This window comes from Trematomus bernacchii, unplaced genomic scaffold (assembly GCF_902827165.1).
Source record: "Trematomus bernacchii unplaced genomic scaffold, fTreBer1.1, whole genome shotgun sequence".
NCBI lineage: Eukaryota > Metazoa > Chordata > Actinopteri > Perciformes > Nototheniidae > Trematomus > Trematomus bernacchii.
In genome coordinates, this window is record NW_022987835.1 from 36,694 (window position 1) to 57,629 (window position 20,936).

The following is a 20,936-nucleotide window of genomic DNA, read 5'->3' on the forward strand; positions in this document are numbered from 1 at the left end:
CCAGTCCAGTTGGTTCACATCACCATTCTCCCATATGTTACAAATGGCTGTCTGGCGCTGTTTGTTTTTTTGACCTTTCAGATGTTGTTGTATAGCCTCTGGAGCAGAAATGAAAGAGTTTTAAAAATGTTTACGTTTTGGTAAGTTTTTAGGGAAATGTTGTAATATTGCAACGTTGGCCTTAGGTGGGAGCAGAATTTCTGTATTTCTACTCACATTGTCTGAATAAATATATTGAACAACTAAGGGTTAATTTGCAGGATTGATTGCTTACTTAGCCCTATATCAGTATATAGCATGAATAATAATCACACATCACTCATATTTGTTATGAATAATCATTTACCATTTATTAAATAGTAAGTCGCTTTGGATAAAAGCGTCAGCTAAATGCAATTTATGAAAGCCTCTTTTGAAAAACTAAGTCTTAGTTTGGCCATAGTTATTTAATATATAAAGACTATATATTATTGAATTACAAGATTAGATATACTTTATTTGATCTAAAATATTGATGTGTTCAAATGCTCTTCTAAACAAAACTGAAAGTCCATGAAAAGTTGTCTTTCTGTTTTTGTGAATGAAGCGCCATCTCCTGGTTAAATCCTGAAATTGAAAATCTGGCAACGCCCTCTTGGAAAATAGTGGGAGGGCTTAACATTCCCAGATACAGGTAGCAGGCAGGTAACTGGCAGGTAGCTGGCAGCAAGCTGTAAGCTGGAGTCTGAAATAAGCTGCTCCATCTGTACCCCTTGTTGTTAGCAGTGGAGCAATGATAGATATATAACATTGACCTTTGGTGGTAGTTATTTTATTACATGCACCCTCGGGTCATGGACAGTTATTGAGACACTACAGAAGCTTCGTGAGCCTCGAACAGTCACAATCTTTATAAAGGCACAAACAGCAAGTGATACGGCACTATACGACCGACCCAGGACATAAAAGATACAGTTTATAGTTTACGATTACAGCTGCACTTACAACTGCATTACAGCACTAAATATTACTGACATCTACTGTAATTCAGACGGCAAAATACTACTGCACCAACATGGCAATTCAGTCTTTTAATTATAACATATTTTAACATTAACACCTGTGATCATGCAGTTCACAACTCAAGTAGAATACATCATAAATACCTGAGTAAAGCAACACTGGGATGGAATAAGAAAAAGATAAATCAACACGGACATGTACCTACTGTATATTTCCCCTCACAGGTATTCTGCTGACTTTAACCTTGGTTAGGCACTTACGGTAGCTGTTAGCGTGGCAGGACTGAACCCCAAACTGTCCTTTACTAAGTCTGTGTGTACGTTTTATTAACTACAAGCTACTGTCAAACTAAGGATTTGCTATTTTGGAATATTAACACTGAGATTTTTCTTTAAATAAATGTATTTTACTTCGATATTCCCAGGTTAAATAACACAGTGGGATCGAGCGAATGACCCACTGATTCAAGTTTTTGCATTTGCAGAAATATAAACCACAGTCTGTGCCGACTTTCACAAAACGATCACAAAATCCAGATAAGCAGTAGAAGTTGGATAAAAACCAAAGTCAGCATTGACTCCTTTAAATATACGTCCATAACTTCAATAACAAACCAAACATATTTACTGTACGCCGTGATCTTCTTATTGGACATAACCATGGGAGTTTATACAGTGTAAACGCCATGTTTAAAACGGTCATAAACCGATTTCCAAATGGCTGTTTGGGAACATTTTTCCAGGAGACTTTCTCTGGCAAGCTAAATCCCAAAACACTTATTTTCGATGGACAGCGTGTTAACTGTTTGGGCGTTGTGGCCGCGAAGCGTATTGCAAATTCAGCAATTATCCCGTCATGCACACTGACCCAGAGAGAGTCAAAAGAGAGTCAACCAACTCTGATCTTCCTTTCTCGGGAGGTTTGACGAGACGAGCTGTATTACTTCATATCTGTATCACGTCTGTGGGAGAAAAACTAAGGTTTGCCATCTCATGATACAATCATTTCTTTAGGTGAATTGTTATTCTTTTGTAAAATCTGTTGAAAAAAACGTAGGTATTTTTTATATTCAGAAGGATTTTCTACAAAGTTGGTTTAAAACCTCTTTTTCAGTCTGAGCGGGTGATACATTAGCAAGCTAGCGTTAGATGTGTTAGCTGGTTGAGCGACGCAGCAGATACAGGGTACAAATATGTAGTTTTTTTGGCACGACCCCTTTAACATTTATGAGGCGTAAATCTCCGCTCGCTGCTCTCTTCACATTTAAAACTAATGCATGACCAAACCTGGACTTTAAGACACGTCTAAATAACAACATGCTGGTAGAAAACACATTCATAGATTCCCATTAAAGCCACACAACAAATCTTAACACATATTTTCTTTAGCTTTTTGCATATTTTTCTGTGTCTGCTATGATAAACCTGCAGAAATGGCAAATATTAAGAACGACAGGCTTTAGAAAAGACAGGCAGGACGGCTAGCAAGGACCTGGATGTTTGCACGATACGTTCAGGAAATGCAGTAAAGACGTGAAGACAGTTTCTGTTTCTGCAGCACGCTCCTCAGAACATCAATATGATGAGGGTAAGATCAGCCATGCTACAGGGTTAACACTGACTGTGGGGATCCCATGGTAACGGGGATCCCATGCTAACGGGGATCCCATGGTAACGGGGATCCCATGCTAACGGGGATCCCATGGTAATGGGGATCCCATGCTAACGGGGATCCCATTCTAACGGGGATCCCATGGTAACGGGGATCCCATGCTAACGGGGATCCCATGGTAACGGGGATCCCATGGTAACGGGGATCCCATGCTAACGGGGATCCCATGCTAACGGGGATCCCATGCTAATGGGGATCCCATGCTAACGGGGATCTCATGGTAATGGGGATCCCATGCTAACGGGGATCCCATGCTAACGGGGATCCCATGCTAACGGGGATCTCATGGTAATGGAGATCCCATGCTAACGGGGATCCCATGCTAACGGGGATCTGATGCTAACGGGGATCTCATGGTAACGGGGATCCCATGCTAACGGGGATCCCATGGTAACGGGGATCCCATGCTAACGGGGATCCCATGCTAACGGGGATCTCATGGTAATGGGGATCCCATGCTAACGGGGATCCCATGCTAACGGGGATCTGATGCTAACGGGGATCCGGCTACACACACCAAACAGCCTGCGATATGTTTGAAGAACCAGCACACGAACAGAGAAGAAACACAACCAGACTCCAGAGGACAGACAGCTAGCATCCGTTAGCATAGCATCACAAGGAGAGCTGGGCTGCGGTTGAATTGTCACTTTTGCTTACGAAGGCTCCTAACAGCTTCCTTTATAATCTCCTTCAGTTTAGGAAACACTGGACCATGCTTTAGGAAATCTACGGTGCTGATTCAGTGTTTAACAACTCATATCGTGACTTGCCTTGAAGGGCTTTGTTTGGAACGTTCATCCAGTTAACAAATCAAAAGGTGAAGTGTGACCGTTTCTCACAGAGATTAAGGAATAGTGGTTTGGAGAAGAGCTGATTCTCTAGATCAGGAGGGTCTAAACTACGGTCGACGGGCCATTTTGAATCGTCCCTCAGCAAATTCAAATTCAAAATTCAAAAATTAAACTTGTGCTTGTCTTATATTGTACTTCTTATTATATATATATATATGTAAACAGATATTACACAGTGGTATTCATGTATTCAAAGCCCACTTTTCAAATAAATTCAGTCAATTAAAACATTTAAATGTACGCTGATTCAGCTGTAACTTGCCAAAGGGCTTTGTTTGGAACGTTCTTCCAGGGAACAAATCAAAAGGTTAAGAAATAGTGGTTGGGAGAAGATGATCTGATTGTTGGACGATTGGACCGCAGCCCTGGTTGAGTTAGGGTTAATATTAGGGTTAGGGTTAATATTAGGGTTAGGGTTAGGTTAATATTAGGGTTAGGGTTAGGTTAATATTAGGGTTAGGGTTAATATTAGGGTTAGGGTTAGGTTAATATTAGGGTTAATATTAGGGTTAGGGTTAGGTTAATATTAGGGTTAATATTAGGGTTAATATTAGGGTTAGGCCTCACACGCTGCTGGGATGGTAGCAGAGCATGTTGAGCTGCAGGTTCTCGTCCCAGTGTCTCAGGATGATGAACAGCTGGTTGGCGGCGGCCTTCACGGACTCTAAATCTCGTCCTTCAGGGATTTCCTGTGCGCTCAGCCACGTGCTAGCCTTAGCCGCAGCTAGCTCCCACTCGATGAAATGGCTGGCCGAGCTGTGCTCCAGCCAGGCGAGCGCCACCGCCGTTCCCCAAATCAGACTCTCCGGATCCAGCCTCCTGGGCGACGATGTGTCCACGGAGCCCCGACCGCTGTCCGTCTGGGAGTGAAAGATAAGATAAGCTTTATTGATCCCAATTTGGGAAATGTTTGTGTTGCAGCAGCATAAAAAGACATGGCATTGTACAAAACAAATTAAAAGACTAGAAATAAACAAGAAAGTAGAAAATATACATGTTGTCTTTTGATTGTGTATATATAGGTATATATTGTATTTCGATCTCTCTGTCTGTACACACAAACTGAAAGATTGGCAATAAAGTTGACTTTGAAATGTACAGTAACAAAATATAAAGCAAGTTATTATAAATACATGAGTATGAAGGGACGCCTGGGGCTCGGTGCAGAGACTCCCTGATGACGGGGGGTCATGAGGCGGGCTGAACTCTGGGTCTCTCTGGGGGGCCAGGCTGCTGAACTCTGGGTCTCTCTGGGGGGCCATGCTGCTGAACTCTGGGTCTCTCTGGGGGGCCAGGCTGTTTCGATGGCTGCTGAACGGAGACGTCCACTTCAGCTTCTCCATGGGAACGCTGGTAGCGAAGCACAGCGCGGCGTCCAGAGGAAACGCCCCGCTGGCTAACTGCAGCAACACCTGCACACAGGAAACAGGAAACAACTGTATTCTCTATGGCTTACTCTTATTATTCATATTATTTAGAAACATCAATAACGGTCTATGATATAATCCTATTCTGTATTCTCTCTGTATTATACTGTGTTCTTTATACCTGATATGTTTATACCTCCTGTCACAGCTGGAGGGCAAGGTACACAAGACCCAAATGCAGAAGATTGGTTGAAATCTAAAATCCTTTAATTGCGGAACCAGGCCAAACATTACATCCGTCAGAACAAAATCCTTCCAACGACTTCAAGACTCACACAAAGACTGACAGAAGAACCAGAACTTAAATGCACACAATACTAATCACAAGAACAAGACACAGGTGGGGAGGGAGGAGAAAACACAGAGACAGGAAGCAAGACGGGGGTGAACGCTTTTCAAACTAAAACAGGAAACCAAAGACAGATGAAAATAAAACAGGGAAAACCAATAGGATCATAACACCTCCTTCTACTGTCCATAGTGTAAGAACTGTCAGATGAATATTTATATTATATTGTGAATACATCGGCCTATTTTCCACCTGTAAGTGCTAACTGCAGTTTGTTGTCTCAGTACTTGTACTATGAAATACTGCAGTAAACGGAGGAGGTAGGTTAAAGGAAATGAATGCATTTTGTCTCACATTTGAAACCCTGTGAGTTTCTCTTCTGTTAATGGTTTTATATTTACTTATTCATGCAAAGCAATAAGAGGTGAGGGCTTGATGTTTAAAACACCCTTTGTTCATGACTTCCTGCTGCAAACAGCCGCTGGTTGTCCTTAAAGAAAGAGAGCATTATTATTCGACCTGCAGGAGGCTTTGAATCTGACAGCGATGAATAAAACATGTGTTGTCGTGCGCCGGGTAATCAGAGCCTCAGATACACAGGCTGTCTATAACTGGACGTTTCTTTTGTTGCTGCAGGAGGACATGTTGTCATGTCAGCAGGACGCTCAGGTGGGAAACATCCGGATATATCCACTGCTGTGTCTCAGGTCCTGGGTCTGTGCAGATCGTTAGTGGAGCTGAGACTCAGAGAGACGTCTGCTGTGTCTCAGGTCCTGGGTCTGTGCAGGTCGTTAGTGGAGCTGAGACTCAGAGAGACGTCTGCTGTGTCTCAGGTCCTGGGTCTGTGCAGGTCGTTAGTGGAGCTGAGACTCAGAGAGACGTCTGCTGTGTCTCAGGTCCTGGGTCTGTGCAGATCGTTAGTGGAGCTGAGACTCAGAGAGACGTCTGCTGTGTCTCAGGTCCTGGGTCTGTGCAGGTCGTTAGTGGAGCTGAGACTCAGAGAGACGTCTGCTGTGAGGAGTACGAGCTCAGAAAGCAGTCAGATCTAGAGTTCATGTCACGATCATTATACGACTACAATGCATGGTCAGTTTTGGAGTTAATGAATAGTTCAATATGAAGTGAATCTGAAGGAAATCATTGTTTAAATTGCACCTGAAACAGGTCGGTGGTGACAGAGCATGTTTCTGCATCTCTCTGGGTCTGTGATCTGTGCTGCTCTCTCGCTCATTTTAAACTGCAAGAAACAAACTTTCTGAAAACCCTGACCAAAGGTTCTCTTTGAAACTATATACAAGTTCTTAGATTGCTGTAATCCACCGCTGACATTTGTATTACCTTCATATTATCTATTTATCCATAAGGGACTGGACACACTCGGGTTGTTCTGCAAAGGTTTTGTTGGGTCCGTTAAGCTTGCACGACGCAGCCCTCCCTCTAAACCAATCAGAAGAGCAGCTGCTTATTGCCCCCATCCCTTTCAGCGTGTTGTGATGAAACTGGAGCAGTTTGTTGGGGCAGTTTGTTGGGGTAGTTTCAGTTTGTTGGGGCAGTTTGTTGGGGCAGTTTGTTGGGTAGTTTTGTTGGGGCAGTTTGCTGGGGTAGTTTCAGTTTGTTGGGGCAGTTGGTTGGGGCAGTTTGTTGGGGTAGTTTCAGTTTGTTGGGGCAGTTTGCTGGGGCAGTTTGTTGGGGCAGTTTGTTGGGGCAGTTTCAGTTTGCTGGGGCAGTTTGTTGGGGCAGTTTCAGTTTGTTGGGGCAGTTTGTTGGGGCAGTTTGTTGGGGCAGTTTGTTGGGGCAGTTTGTTGGGGGCAGTTTCAGTTTGTTGGGGCAGTTTGTTGGGGCAGTTTGTTGGGGCAGTTTCAGTTTGTTGGGGCAGTTTGTTGGGGCAGTTTGTTGGGGCAGTTTCAGTTTGTTGGGGCAGTTTGTTGGGGCAGTTTCAGTTTGTTGGGGCAGTTTCAGTTTGTTGGGGCAGTTTCAGTTGTTGGGGAAGTTTGTTGGGGCAGTTTGTCGGGCAGTTTGTTGGGGCAGTTTGTTGGGGGCAGTTTCAGTTGTTGGGGCAGTTTTGTTGGGGCAGTTTGTTGGGGCAGTTTCAGTTTGTTGGGGCAGTTTGTTGGGGCAGTTTCAGTTTGTTGGGGCAGTTTCAGTTTGTTGGGGCAGTTTGTTGGGGCAGTTTGTTGGGGCAGTTTGTTGGGGCAGTTTCAGTTTGTTGGGGCAGTTTGTTGGGGCAGTTTGTTGGGGCAGTTTGTTGGGGCAGTTTGTTGGGGCAGTTTCAGTTTGTTGGGGAAGTTTCAGTTTGTTGGGGCAGTTTCAGTTTGTTGGGGCAGTTTGTTGGGGCAGTTTGTTGGGGCAGTTTGTTGGGAGCAGTTGTTGGGGGCAGTTTCAGTTTGTTGGGGCAGTTTGTTGGGGCAGTTTGTTGGGGCAGTTTCAGTTTGTTGGGGCAGTTTGTTGGGGCAGTTTGTTGGGGCAGTTTGTTGGGGCAGTTTGTTGGGGCAGTTTCAGTTTGTTGGGGAAGTTTCAGTTTGTTGGGGCAGTTTCAGTTTGTTGGGGCAGTTTGTTGGGGCAGTTTCAGTTTGTTGGGGAAGTTTCAGTTTGTTGGGGAAGTTTCAGTTTGTTGGGGCAGTTTCAGTTTGTTGGGGCAGTTTGTTGGGGCAGTTTGTTGGGGCAGTTTGTTGGGGCAGTTTCAGTTTGTTGGGGAAGTTTCAGTTTGTTGGGGAAGTTTCAGTTTGTTGGGGCAGTTTCAGTTTGTTGGGGCAGTTTCAGTTTGTTGGGGCAGTTTGTTGGGCAGTTTCAGTTTGTTGGGGCAGTTTGTTGGGGCAGTTGTTGGGCAGTTTCAGTTTGTTGGGGCAGTTTGTTGGGGCAGTTTGTTTGGGGCAGTTTGTTGGGGCAGTTTGTTGGGGCAGTTTCAGTTTGTTGGGGCAGTTTCAGTTTGTTGGGGAAGTTTCCAGTTTGTGGGGCAGTTTCAGTTTTGTTGGGGAAGTTGTTGGGGCAGTTGTTGGGGCAGTTGTTGGGCAGTTGGGCAGTTAGTTTGTTGGGGCAGTTTCAGTTTGTTGGGGCAGTTTCAGTTTGTTGGGGCAGTTTGTTGGGGCAGTTTGTTGGGGCAGTTTGTTGGGGCAGTTTCAGTTTGTTGGGGAAGTTTGTTGGGGCAGTTTGTTGGGGCAGTTTGTTGGGGCAGTTTCAGTTTGTTGGGGCAGTTTCAGTTTGTTGGGGCAGTTTGTTGGGGCAGTTTGCTGGGGCAGTTTGTTGCAATAAATACCTTTAATATAGCAGCCCCAGTGTGTCCCTCCCTGAATGTGACTATTCACTATCGTTGTCCCTGAAGGCACCACAGGCCGCAGCAGACTGCAGGGAGTGAACCAGAACACAGTGGATGCTGAGAGGACAGGTAGAGGACAGGTAGAGGACAGGTAGAGGACAGGTAGAGGACAGGTAGAGGACAGGTAGAGGACAGGTAGAGGACAGGTAGAGGACAGGTAGAGGACAGGTAGAGGACAGGTAGAGGACAGGTAGAGGACAGGCAAAGGACGAAGGCTGCAGGGTGAATAAAGATAAAGTCATGCCAGATGAACTGGTTCTACTTTTCTTTTGTTCATTAACATGTTTGATTGTTATTTGCCAATTTCCTGATAAATAAGAAAGACTTTTGCTCTTTCATCCCAGCAAATAATGTTTTAATTTGTGCTCCGTGAACCCAAACCAACCTAAATATGGGTAAGAAACCTTAAAGCATCCACTACGCCTGTGTCTTCTAATGCTTCCTAACAACCCATATCTCTTTGTCTCCGGTCAGATCTGCCGCTCACCAGAGGAATGTAGTCTTTGTTCTCGTTGTCGCTCTCTCCCATCGAGTCTCCAGACTTGCTGTGCGATCGACACATGAAGCCTTTAGCCGCTCGAGTCAGGAGGCGCGTCCTGCTGAGAGCCAATCTGAGGGGGGGGGGGGGGGGGGGGGGGACAGCATGGAGAACACAACACTGTCACATGGCGTCTGCTGGGAAGCACTGTTGTTACCCTCCATCCTTCAACACAAACCTCTCCAGGCAGATGCTCTGGTTATGTCAGAAAATAATCTCTGTGTCAAACAAACGTTTAGTTCAGCAGGATCTTCTCCACATTAACAACACTTTACCATTCCTGAAGTACAAAGCTAACGCTAGGCTATAAAGGAACTACAGCACGCTCACATGACTTCACGTCTCCACCGCTAACACTAATTTTATGGGAGTAGTTGAATGCATCACCCACCTGGCAGAAAAAATGCTCTCCACTGATTTCTGTGATTGGTCGGAGGTGACGGAGGGACTCCTCTGGCAGACTGAAGACACACAGAGACATTTTAATGTGGAACAATGTTAGTGTGTATCTTGCATTGTGACACAGTCCTGCTGTCTCCTTTTGGGAAACAGATGAGCTCCATGGGGCTAACATAGCATTGTTAATAAAGGTTTAATAGTGAAATAAAGCTGTGTTTCCGTACCCTCGGTGAAGCTGCAGCGCTCCCAGCCGGCGGAGGACGGCGTGCTGCACGGAGACGCCCCGTCCTCTCCGTCTGAAACACAGAATAAACAAGAATTAATCTCAGCTTCACCCGCTATCGTTTCCTCTTTTTATTCCAAACTCAACCTGATGTTTCCACACAGAGGCAGCAGGTCTCTTGCTCTTCTGCCCGGCTGCGCTCTCTTTATTTTAGGCTTTGTTTGAATCTGTGCTCAGCTTCTCTCTCTGTTGTTGCTACGCTCTGAAAACAGTCTGCGCCCAGCAGGAGGCCGATGGTCCTCACGGAGACCTCAACACGCTGCAACGCTAACGTTTCATAAAGACAGACGCATATAAACTCATAAAACCTCATACCGTCTCTCAGAATATGAAATCCGTCTACTTTTAGTCCATGGGGGTGTGGAGATATACAGATATATGGAAGATAACTCAGGTATTTTGAGTACAGATATTGAGAATTGATAATATTGTGTAACTAATCCAGCGCCTCAAATGTCTTGCATTGTCTAACTTGTGAATTTGGCTGTGATTTTTATTCTAAACACATCTTGACGAGATGGTTATCGTTAAGTATTTGGGCTCCCTTTATCACAGTAACAGTAAATCCTTCTGTTCCTCCAGCTCTCTTATTCTTATTGTTGGTCGGTGGTGTGGATCCTGCTGCTGTTTGCCTCCTTGAATGTGATCTGAATATTGATCTGGTCATACTGTTGATCAGGAAGTCCTCAGCGTCCTCAGAAACTCCTCCGGACTGCGAGCGTCCGAGCCCCACGGAGTACCCTCGGTTCTTCCTGCTCCCGGAGCGAGAGCTGGACCGGGACCCCCTCTTCAGACCCTCCCCTGGACACAGGAAGGAGATCCCTTTAGTTTCAGCTGGATGTTGAAACACAGGTAACGGATGTTCAAAGTCTTCCTCACCTGCGTTTGAGTACTCGATGCAGGTGTGCAGGTACTCGTTGGTGTCCAGGTCGATGGGAACGAACGCCGTGTGTTTGCTCAGGATGTTGCAGGACTTGCTGGTGTGGATCGCAAACAGCTGGTACTTCCTGCCAGGACCTGGGGGGTGTAGTGAGCAGAAAACAAAACATTTCATCACAAAAATACAGTTTTACATATCAGCATCGCTCCATGGATACATCATACACTACTGATACATTAAATACAGCTGGAAGAGCGTGTAAGCACCTTCTGTTGGGATTTACACAATGACATACTCCTTAGTGTCTGTTAAATATGGAGCTGCAGCCAGTTAGCGTAGCCTAGTGTAGCCTAGCGTAGCCTAGCATGATTTACGCGCCAGGTTGAGGTAAAAACATATCAACCTAATCGTTTCCCTTTTTTAATTTGCTGGATGGTACAAAAATCATCTCCTTTGATCAGATCAAACAGAATTCAATCTCTTAGTGGGATGCAAGATCTACTTTTAAGGCTAACCAGAAAATAAATGTACGTATTGTTTTATCCGACTGTCATAAAAGTCACTCCCTTATATAAAACTGTGTTTGTAAGGAAGTTTTCTCATGGGTTACAGGCCCAGTTTTAATCATTTGGTTAATGGAAGGCAAAATAAAAACTTCCCAGCTAGAAATGTTTGGTTCTAAAAACATTCTGAGAATGATACATTCATTGTTCTAGGAATGTTTTCAGCGGGAAGTTTTCTTTTGGTTCCCAGAACGTTCTTCTGAAAGGTAGGATAACGTTCTCTAAAAACATTCTTAAAATGTTTGGTGATAACCGTCTTAAAATGTTTGGTGATAACCTTCTTAAAATGTTTTTGATAACCTTCTTAAGATGTTTTTGATAACATTGTTAGAACATTATGCCCTACTGTTCTTAAAATGTTTAAAATAAAACGTCCCGCTGAAAACGTTTTAAGAACAGTAGGGCATAATGTTCTAACAATGTTATCAAAAACATCTTAAGAAGGTTATCAAAGGCAAGGCAAGGCAAGGCAAGGCAAGTTTATTTATATAGCACCTTTCAACACAAGGTAATTCAAAGTGCTTTACAAAAATGGAAGACATTTTAAAAATGGCATTTAAAATCAGTCATTAAAAAGGAAAGATAATAAAATAAACATTAAAAGAAAAAATACATGGATAAAAGTTAAAAGTTACAGTGCAGTTTAAGATGTGAATAGTTCAATTAAAAGCAGCGGCAAAAAGAAAAGTCTTCAGCCTGGATTTAAAAGTAGTAAGAGTTGCAGCGGACCTGCAGGTTTCTGGGAGTTTGTTCCAGATATTCGGAGCATAATAACTGAATGCTGCTTTACCATGTTTAGTTCTGACTCTGGGGACAGAAAGTTGACCAGTCCCTGAAGACCTGAGGGTTCTGGATGGTTCATAATTTAGCAGTAGGTCAGACATGTATTTTGGGCCTAAACCATTCAAAGCTTTATAAACCAGCAACAATATTTTGAAATCTATTCTTTGACACACAGGAAGCCAGTGTAAAGACTTCAGAACAGGAGTGATGTGATCCACTTTCTTAGTGTTAGTGAGGACTCGAGCAGCGGCGTTCTGAATTAGCTGCAGCTTTCTAATAGATTTTTTAGTGAGACCTGTAAAGACACCATTGCAGTAGTCGAGTCTACTGAAGATAAAAGCATGGACAAGTTTTTCCAAATCCTGCTGTGACATTAGTCTTTTAATCCTAGATATGTTCTTTAGGTGATAGTAGGCTGATTTAGTAACTGTTTTAATGTGACTATTGAAACTCAGGTCAGAGTCCATGACTACACCTAGATTTCTGGCTTTATCTGTTGTTTTGAACATTGCAGACTGAAGCTCAGCGCTAACTTTTATACGTTCTGCCTTGGCTCCAAAAACCATTACCTCAGTTTTATCTTTGTTTAATTGGAGAAAGTTCTGACACATCCAGTCATTGATTTGTTCAATGCACTTACTCAGTGTTTGAATTGGAGCATAGTCTCCTGGTGAAATTGTTACGTAAATTTGTGTGTCATCCGCATAGCTATGGTAACTTATTTTGTTCTTTTTCATTATCTGAGCCAGTGGTAGCATGTAGATGTTAAAGAGAAGAGGCCCCAAGATGGAGCCTTGAGGTACCCCACATGTCATATTTGTCAACTCAGATGTGTATTTACCTATAGAAATAAAGTTTTTTTCTGTCCTTTAAGTAGGACTCAAACCAATTTAGAACTGTTGCCGAAAGTCCCACCCAGTTTTCTAGTCGGTCTAGTAATATGTTGTGGTCAACAGTGTCAAATGCAGCACTGAGATCTAATAATACTAACACTGAAGTTCTGCCACTGTCTGTGTTTAAGTGGATGTCATTGAAGACCTTTACAAGAGCAGTCTCAGTGCTGTGGTTTGGACGAAATCCTGACTGGAACACATCCAAACAGTTATTTAAATGCAAGAAGTTACTCAACTGTTGAAATACTACTTTTTCAATGATTTTACCTAGAAATGGCAGGTTTGATATTGGCCTGTAATTGTTCATTACTGAGGCATCTAGATTATTCTTTTTTAAGAGCGGTTTAATGACTGCAGTTTTCAGGGCCTCTGGAAAAATACCTGAGTGAAGAGATGTGTTTACTATATGAAGTAGATCTGAGGCCATGCAAGGAAAAACATCTTTGAAAAATCCTGTTGGAATAATATCAAGGCAGCAGGAGGAGGATTTCAGAAGTTGAATAATGTCCTCTAAGTTTTTACCATTAATCTGATGGAATTGTGTCATGGTGTTTGAATTGATATTAGGTGGACATAGGGACAAAACATTTGCTGTACCTGATGTAGAGGCACTGACTGCTTGTCTAATTTTCTGAATTTTGTCAGTGAAGAAGGAGGCAAAATCATTGCACGCCCTGGTGGATAGAAATTCAGAGGCTACTGACACTGGGGGGTTAGTTAGTCTGTCGACGGTAGCAAACAAGGCACGTGCGTTGTTTTTGTTTTTGGTAATGATGTCAGAGAAGAAAGACTGTCGTGCGTTTTTCAATTCCAAATTATAAAGGCCAAGTCTCTCTTTATAGATTTCAAAGTGAACCTGGAGATTTGTTTTTCGCCACCTACGTTCAGCTTTTCGACACTCTCTTTTTTCTGTTCTCACGGTCATGGCCTTTCTCCATGGAGATATTTTCTTGCTAATCACTTCCTTTACCTTAGTTGGAGCAATGGTATCTATAACATTTTTAATTTTTGAATTAAAATGATCTACTAGCTCATTTACTGAGATGTTAGCAGGGGCAAGTGTGGATGAGAAATTATGAGTAAACATTTCCCTAGTATTTTCAGTTAAATATCGCTTTGTGGTTACCTCTTTCTGAACATTTTTGTGAACAGAAATAGAGCTCTCAAAGAAAACACAGGAATGATCAGAGAGTGCAACATCAGTCACCACAACCTTTGAGATATTCAGACCCTTTGAGATAATTAAGTCCAGAGTGTGCCCCTTGTTGTGCGTGGGCTCCGCCACATGCTGAGTCAGTCCATAGTTATCAAGAACACAAAACAGTTCTTTAGCCCCTCTGTCCTAACAAAAACATTTTAAGAAGGTTATCACCAAACATTTCCAGAATGTTTTTAAAGAACGTTATCCTACCTTTCAGAAGAACAGTCTGGGAACCAAACTAAAACGTCCTGCTGAAAACGTTTTAAGAACAGTAGGGCATAATGTTCTAACAATGTTATCAAAAACATCTTAAGAAGGTTATCACCAAACATTTCAATAATGTTTTTAAAGAACGTTATCCTACCTTTCAGAAGAACAGTCTGGGAACCAAAATAAAACGTCCCGCTGAAAACATTCCTAGAACAACGAATGGTAACAAACATTTCTAGCTGGGAACTCACACATGGCACCGCAAACATGCAATATCTGCTTACAGCTTATCATTAATTAAGTGCTTGTTTGTTTTTTTCAAAAGGAAAATATGGTGACATCAGATTTTTTTTAAAACATCCTTTTCAAACAAATGCAACAAGTTTGTTTTTTAAAGCGCTCTAGAAATAAATCTGACGTTGACCATGACCGTGTTAATATTTGCCATCACAGGAACGTTTTATAAAAAAAGAATAACATCCTGAAAACATTTTCAGAATGTTGCTTTCAAAATGTTCTTCATTTGTTATCATGTAACATTGAGGGAACGTTTTATAAAGAACATCTTTAATGTGTTACCCAACAACGTCCAAAACACATCCTTAGAATGTTGCAGGCAAAACGTTCCACCTTTGTTAACATATCACGTTAAAGGAACGTTTTATAAAAAAAACTTTCTGTCATCTCAGGCCTCAATAACATCCTCAAAACATCCTCTGAATGTTGCAGTTAAAACGTTATGTCTTAGTTAACCTTAAACCTTATAGGAACATTATTTGAACAAATAAACATCCTTTAAAATGTTCTTTGAACATCAGATTAAAACGTTTCTTTAAAACCTTATTAGAACCAATAGGTAACGTTAGCCAAAATTGTGAGAACGTTCCCCGCTAGCTGGGTTGGTTATTCCAAAAAGAAAGATCATGTTCTGAAAACAATTACGTTTGAAAGAAAATGTAAGTTATGAAGTTTATAGCCACGTCTGGTGCAGAGTGACTCAAAGTAATTCAAATGAACCTTGCAATATAAGAAACATATAATTCAGAGATTAAGATTACCCTTTAAGTTTACCCAAACATTATTTTAATTAATATTTCTTTTCCTTAAAATGTAGAAATCGGTTGAAAAAATCCAGAAAGCCGAAAATGTTCCTTTTCGATTGTATTTCTCTAAAGTCTACTATTCTGTATTCCTCTAAAGTCTACTGTTCTGTATTCCTCTAAAGTCTACTATTCTGTATTCCTCTAAAGTCTACTGTTCTGTATTCCTCTAAAGTCTACTATTCTGTATTCCTCTAAAGTCTACTGTTCTGTATTCCTCTAAAGTCTACTATTCTGTATTTCTCTAAAGTCTACTATTCTGTATTTCTCTAAAGTCTACTGTTCTGTATTCCTCTAAAGTCTACTATTCTGTATTTCTCTAAAGTCTACTATTCTGTATTCCTCTAAAGTCTACTATTCTGTATTCCTCTAAAGTCTACTGTTCTGTATTCCTCTAAAGTCTACTATTCTGTATTCCTCTAAAGTCTACTATTCTGTATTCCTCTAAAGTCTACTATTCTGTATTCCTCTAAAGTCTACTGTTCTGTATTTCTCTAAAGTCTACTATTCTGTATTCCTCTAAAGTCTACTATTCTGTATTCCTCTAAAGTCTACTATTCTGTATTTCTCTAAAGTCTACTATTCTGTATTCCTCTAAAGTCTACTATTCTGTATTTCTCTAAAGTCTACTATTCTGTATTCCTCTAAAGTCTACTGTTCTGTATTCATCTAAAGTCTACTATTCTGTATTTCTCTAAAGTCTACTATTCTGTATTTCTCTAAAGTCTACTGTTCTGTATTTCTCTAAAGTCTACTGTATTCTGCTTCTTTACCTAATTATTTATTATGCACGTCTTTTAAAAAATATGTTAGACTACTTTTCTACTGGGCAATAATTTAAAAATATCTCTATATTCAACATGTCAGCTACTCTTTGTTATTGTCAGATTTATTTTGCCTGCTATGTCCTTGTGGCTGTAACGCTGTACATGTCCCCGCTGCGGGACTCGAAGGAATTATGATTCATTATTCTCTTTATCTGTCTGTCTCTTTATCTGTCCGTCTCTTTATCTGTCCGTCTCTTTATCTGTCTGTCTCTTTATCTGTCTGTCTCTTTATCTGTCTGTCTCTTTATCTGTCTGTCTCTTCATCTGTCCGTCTCTTTATCTGTCCGTCTCTGTCTCTTCATCTGTCCGTCTCTTCATCTGTCCGTCTCTTTATCTGTCCGTCTCTTCATCTGTCCGTCTCTTTATCTGTCTGTCTCTTCATCTGTCCGTCTCTGTCTCTTCATCTGTCCGTCTCTTTATCTGTCCGTCTCTGTCTCTTTATCTGTCCGTCTCTGTCTCTTCATCTGTCCGTCTCTTCATCTGTCCGTCTCTTCATCTGTCCGTCTCTTCATCTGTCCGTCTCTGTCTCTTCATCTGTCCGTCTCTGTCTCTTCATCTGTCCGTCTCTTTATCTGTCCGTCTCTGTCTCTTCATCTGTCCGTCTCTTCATCTGTCCGTCTCTTTATCTGTCCGTCTCTGTCTCTTCATCTGTCCGTCTCTGTCTCTTCATCTGTCCGTCTCTGTCTCTTCATCTGTCCGTCTCTTTATCTGTCCGTCTCTGTCTCTTCATCTGTCCGTCTCTTCATCTGTCCGTCTCTTTATCTGTCCGTCTCTTCATCTGTCCGTCTCTTTATCTGTCTGTCTCTTCATCTGTCTGTCTCTTCATCTGTCTGTCTCTTTATCTGTCCGTCTCTGTCTCTTTATCTGTCTGTCTCTTCATCTGTCTGTCTCTTTATCTGTCCGTCTCTGTCTCTGTCCGTCTCTTTATCTGTCTGTCTCTTTATCTGTCCGTCTCTTCATCTGTCCGTCTCTTTATCTGTCCGTCTCTGTCTCTTCATCTGTCCGTCTCTTCATCTGTCCGTCTCTTTATCTGTCCGTCTCTTCATCTGTCCGTCTCTTCATCTGTCTGTCTCTTCATCTGTCTGTCTCTTCATCTGTCTGTCTCTTTATCTGTCCGTCTCTGTCTCTTTATCTGTCTGTCTCTTCATCTGTCTGTCTCTTTATCTGTCCGTCTCTGTCTCTGTCCGTCTCTTTATCTGTCTGTCTCTTTATCTGTCCGTCTCTTTATCTGTCTGTCTCTTTATCTGTCCGTCTCTTTATCTGTCCGTCTCTGTCTCTTTATCTGTCTGTCTCTTTATCTGTCCGTCTCTTTATCTGTCCGTCTCTGTCTCTTTATCTGTCTGTCTCTTTATCTGTCCATCTCTGTCTCTTTATCTGTCTGTCTCTTCATCTGTCTGTCTCTTTATCTGTCCGTCTCTGTCTCTGTCCGTCTCTTTATCTGTCTGTCTCTTCATCTGTCTGTCTCTTTATCTGTCTGTCTCTTTATCTGTCTGTCTCTTCATCTGTCTGTCTCTTCATCTGTCTGTCTCTTTATCTGTCCGTCTCTTTATCTGTCCGTCTCTGTCTTTTTATCTGTCTGTCTCTTCATCTGTCTGTCTCTGTCTCTTTATCTGTCCGTCTCTGTCTCTTCATCTGTCCGTCTCTTTATCTGTCCGTCTCTGTCTCTTCATCTGTCCGTCTCTTCATCTGTCCGTCTCTTTATCTGTCCGTCTCTTCATCTGTCCGTCTCTTTATCTGTCTGTCTCTTCATCTGTCTGTCTCTTCATCTGTCTGTCTCTTTATCTGTCCGTCTCTGTCTCTTTATCTGTCTGTCTCTTCATCTGTCTGTCTCTTTATCTGTCCGTCTCTGTCTCTGTCCGTCTCTTTATCTGTCTGTCTCTTTATCTGTCCGTCTCTTTATCTGTCCGTCTCTGTCTCTTTATCTGTCTGTCTCTTTATCTGTCCGTCTCTTTATCTGTCCGTCTCTGTCTCTTTATCTGTCTGTCTCTTTATCTGTCCGTCTCTTTATCTGTCTGTCTCTGTCTCTTTATCTGTCTGTCTCTTCATCTGTCTGTCTCTTCATCTGTCTGTCTCTTTATCTGTCCGTCTCTGTCTCTTTATCTGTCTGTCTCTTCATCTGTCTGTCTCTTTATCTGTCCGTCTCTGTCTCTGTCCGTCTCTTTATCTGTCTGTCTCTTTATCTGTCCGTCTCTTTATCTGTCCGTCTCTGTCTCTTTATCTGTCTGTCTCTTTATCTGTCCGTCTCTTTATCTGTCCGTCTCTGTCTCTTTATCTGTCTGTCTCTTTATCTGTCCGTCTCTTTATCTGTCCGTCTCTGTCTCTTTATCTGTCTGTCTCTTTATCTGTCCGTCTCTGTCTCTTTATCTGTCTGTCTCTTCATCTGTCTGTCTCTTCATCTGTCTGTCTCTTTATCTGTCCGTCTCTGTCTCTTTATCTGTCTGTCTCTTCATCTGTCTGTCTCTTTATCTGTCCGTCTCTGTCTCTGTCCGTCTCTTTATCTGTCTGTCTCTTCATCTGTCTGTCTCTTTATCTGTCTGTCTCTTTATCTGTCTGTCTCTTCATCTGTCTGTCTCTTCATCTGTCTGTCTCTTTATCTGTCCGTCTCTTTATCTGTCCGTCTCTGTCTTTTTATCTGTCTGTCTCTTCATCTGTCTGTCTCTGTCTCTTCATCTGTCTGTCTCTTTATCTGTCCGTCTCTGTCTCTTTATCTGTCTGTCTCTTCATCTGTCTGTCTCTTCATCTGTCTGTCTCTTTATCTGTCCGTCTCTGTCTCTTCATCTGTCTGTCTCTTCATCTGTCTGTCTCTTCATCTGTCTGTCTCTTCATCTGTCTGTCTCTTCATCTGTCTGTCTCTTCATCTGTCTGTCTCTTTCTCTGTCCGTCTCTTTATCTGTCCGTCTCTTTATCTGTCTGTCTCTTCATCTGTCTGTCTCTTCATCTGTCTGTCTCTTTATCTGTCCGTCTCTGTCTCTTCATCTGTCTGTCTCTTCATCTGTCTGTCTCTTCATCTGTCTGTCTCTTTCTCTGTCCGTCTCTTTATCTGTCCGTCTCTTTATCTGTCTGTCTCTTTATCTGTCTGTCTCTTCATCTGTCTGTCTCTTTATCTGTCTGTCTCTTTATCTGTCCCAGTCTAAATGTCCCTGCTGTGGGACAGACGGAGTATTTCTGGTTAATAATAAACGGTGGACCCGGTGCTCACCGTGCTCGATCTCGCTCTCGGCGTCGGCCATGTTCTCGAAGTCTCTGATGATGGATCTGCCGGCCAGGTGGTGGAAGGTCTCGTTCCAGAGTTCCTCGTGAACCTTCTCTTCTCGCTCGCGCCCGCTGAGGAACGGCTCGATGTCGAACACGACCTCCCAGCTGGCCGGGCGTCCGCTCAGCAGGCCGGACACCACGGCTTTGCAGTCAGCTGACCCCAGGTCTGAGGCCTGGACCTCCTGGGGGGTTTCTGCCTGGACCAGCTGATGGCCGTACCCGTCTGGAACAACACAACGCCTTCATATACTCCAGCTTGCACGGACTCAATATATATACTGTATATATATTTATACACATTCAAACATATTTGTACTCAAACCGATATATTCCTGCACTTTAACTTTATCTGCATATTGAAGTCTGAATGCTTGTTGTTTGTATGTTGTTTTTCTTCTGAATGTGTACGTCTCTTGTTTGTTTGTTTGTTTGTATTTTTGATGGCACCTTAAAAAAAAGGAGTAGCTCTACTCATCTCATTGTATACCTGAATAATGACAATAAAGGATTCTATAAATCCTACAATAAAGCGGGACAGTGAAGTGTTCTCCGTGAGAGGGCGATCAAGAGAAGAGAGCGAGCGGCCCGTTGAGGGAGTTTATGGATGGAAAGACGCAGAAAGACAGAAGCACAATAACAACAAGTAGGCTATATTTAGGTGTTTTTTTGTAAATAACCGACGGTGTCAAGGGGAAGTAAAGTCCCCTGGTTTGTCCCCTATCCTCTAACTGCCATGAGAAAATACAAAATCAATATAAGCATATTTAAAAACGGGGACATTCCCGGGGACAGATTGACCCGGGGGTTGGCCTCCAAAGCGTGGCACATGGCATGATCCCTCAGTGTGGTGAAGGACGCAGTGACAGAGAGCTTTTACTGCAGCCTCAGCAGAAAGTGATCAGAAATGTCTCTTGATAGAATAACTTCAACACACAGCACACTTCAGAGGACTTTCCTTTGCTTCCAGCTGTCAGATTGTAAACAAAGTCCCGTGACTGGGGGCAGATGACAGCGCTGACAAGGTGTGTTTCCCGCAGCGAGGCGCTACAATACTCATTGTGGGCTTATCATGTTGATTCGGCCAACAAAAAAAAAAAAAAACTCTCGCTCTCTCCAGAGCCAAAAAGGGCAAACGGGCTGTTGCCTGGGCAACATGAGCCCGTACATGTGGAGTGTACTCTCTGCTGGAAGGGATCTCCAATAATAATTATAATCGAAAAAAGTGCCGGCTTTTCTGCTCCTGATTCATTTAGAAACCCATTTCCTGCTCCAGAGTCACCTCTGTGCGCGTCATGGATTTTAGATGAATGTCATTTAAATCTATTCTTCAGATATTAAATCAGATTGAATAAAGGATTTGTATTCCTCCAGTTTCCCTTCATGCTGCATTTACACGGACCAATAAAAGCACCTCAGTTTGGGAACCTGGCAACACGTCCAGAGCTCAG

General features: G+C 42.5%; 1 protein-coding gene across 1 annotated transcript in view; it reads right to left on the bottom strand.

The window, feature by feature from the left end:
- Positions 1-4,029: 4,029 nt before the first annotated feature.
- vwa5b1 (von Willebrand factor A domain containing 5B1) overlaps positions 4,030-20,936 on the bottom strand; it is a 55,191-nt gene continuing 38,284 nt past the window's right edge. The window contains 8 exon segments of the mRNA XM_034152755.1: positions 4,030-4,398; positions 4,681-4,939; positions 9,044-9,167; positions 9,486-9,555; positions 9,718-9,789; positions 10,446-10,577; positions 10,656-10,793; positions 19,448-19,711. Of these exon segments, the coding sequence (XP_034008646.1) occupies positions 4,091-4,398; positions 4,681-4,939; positions 9,044-9,167; positions 9,486-9,555; positions 9,718-9,789; positions 10,446-10,577; positions 10,656-10,793; positions 19,448-19,711 (1,367 nt within the window). The 3' untranslated portion in view covers positions 4,030-4,090.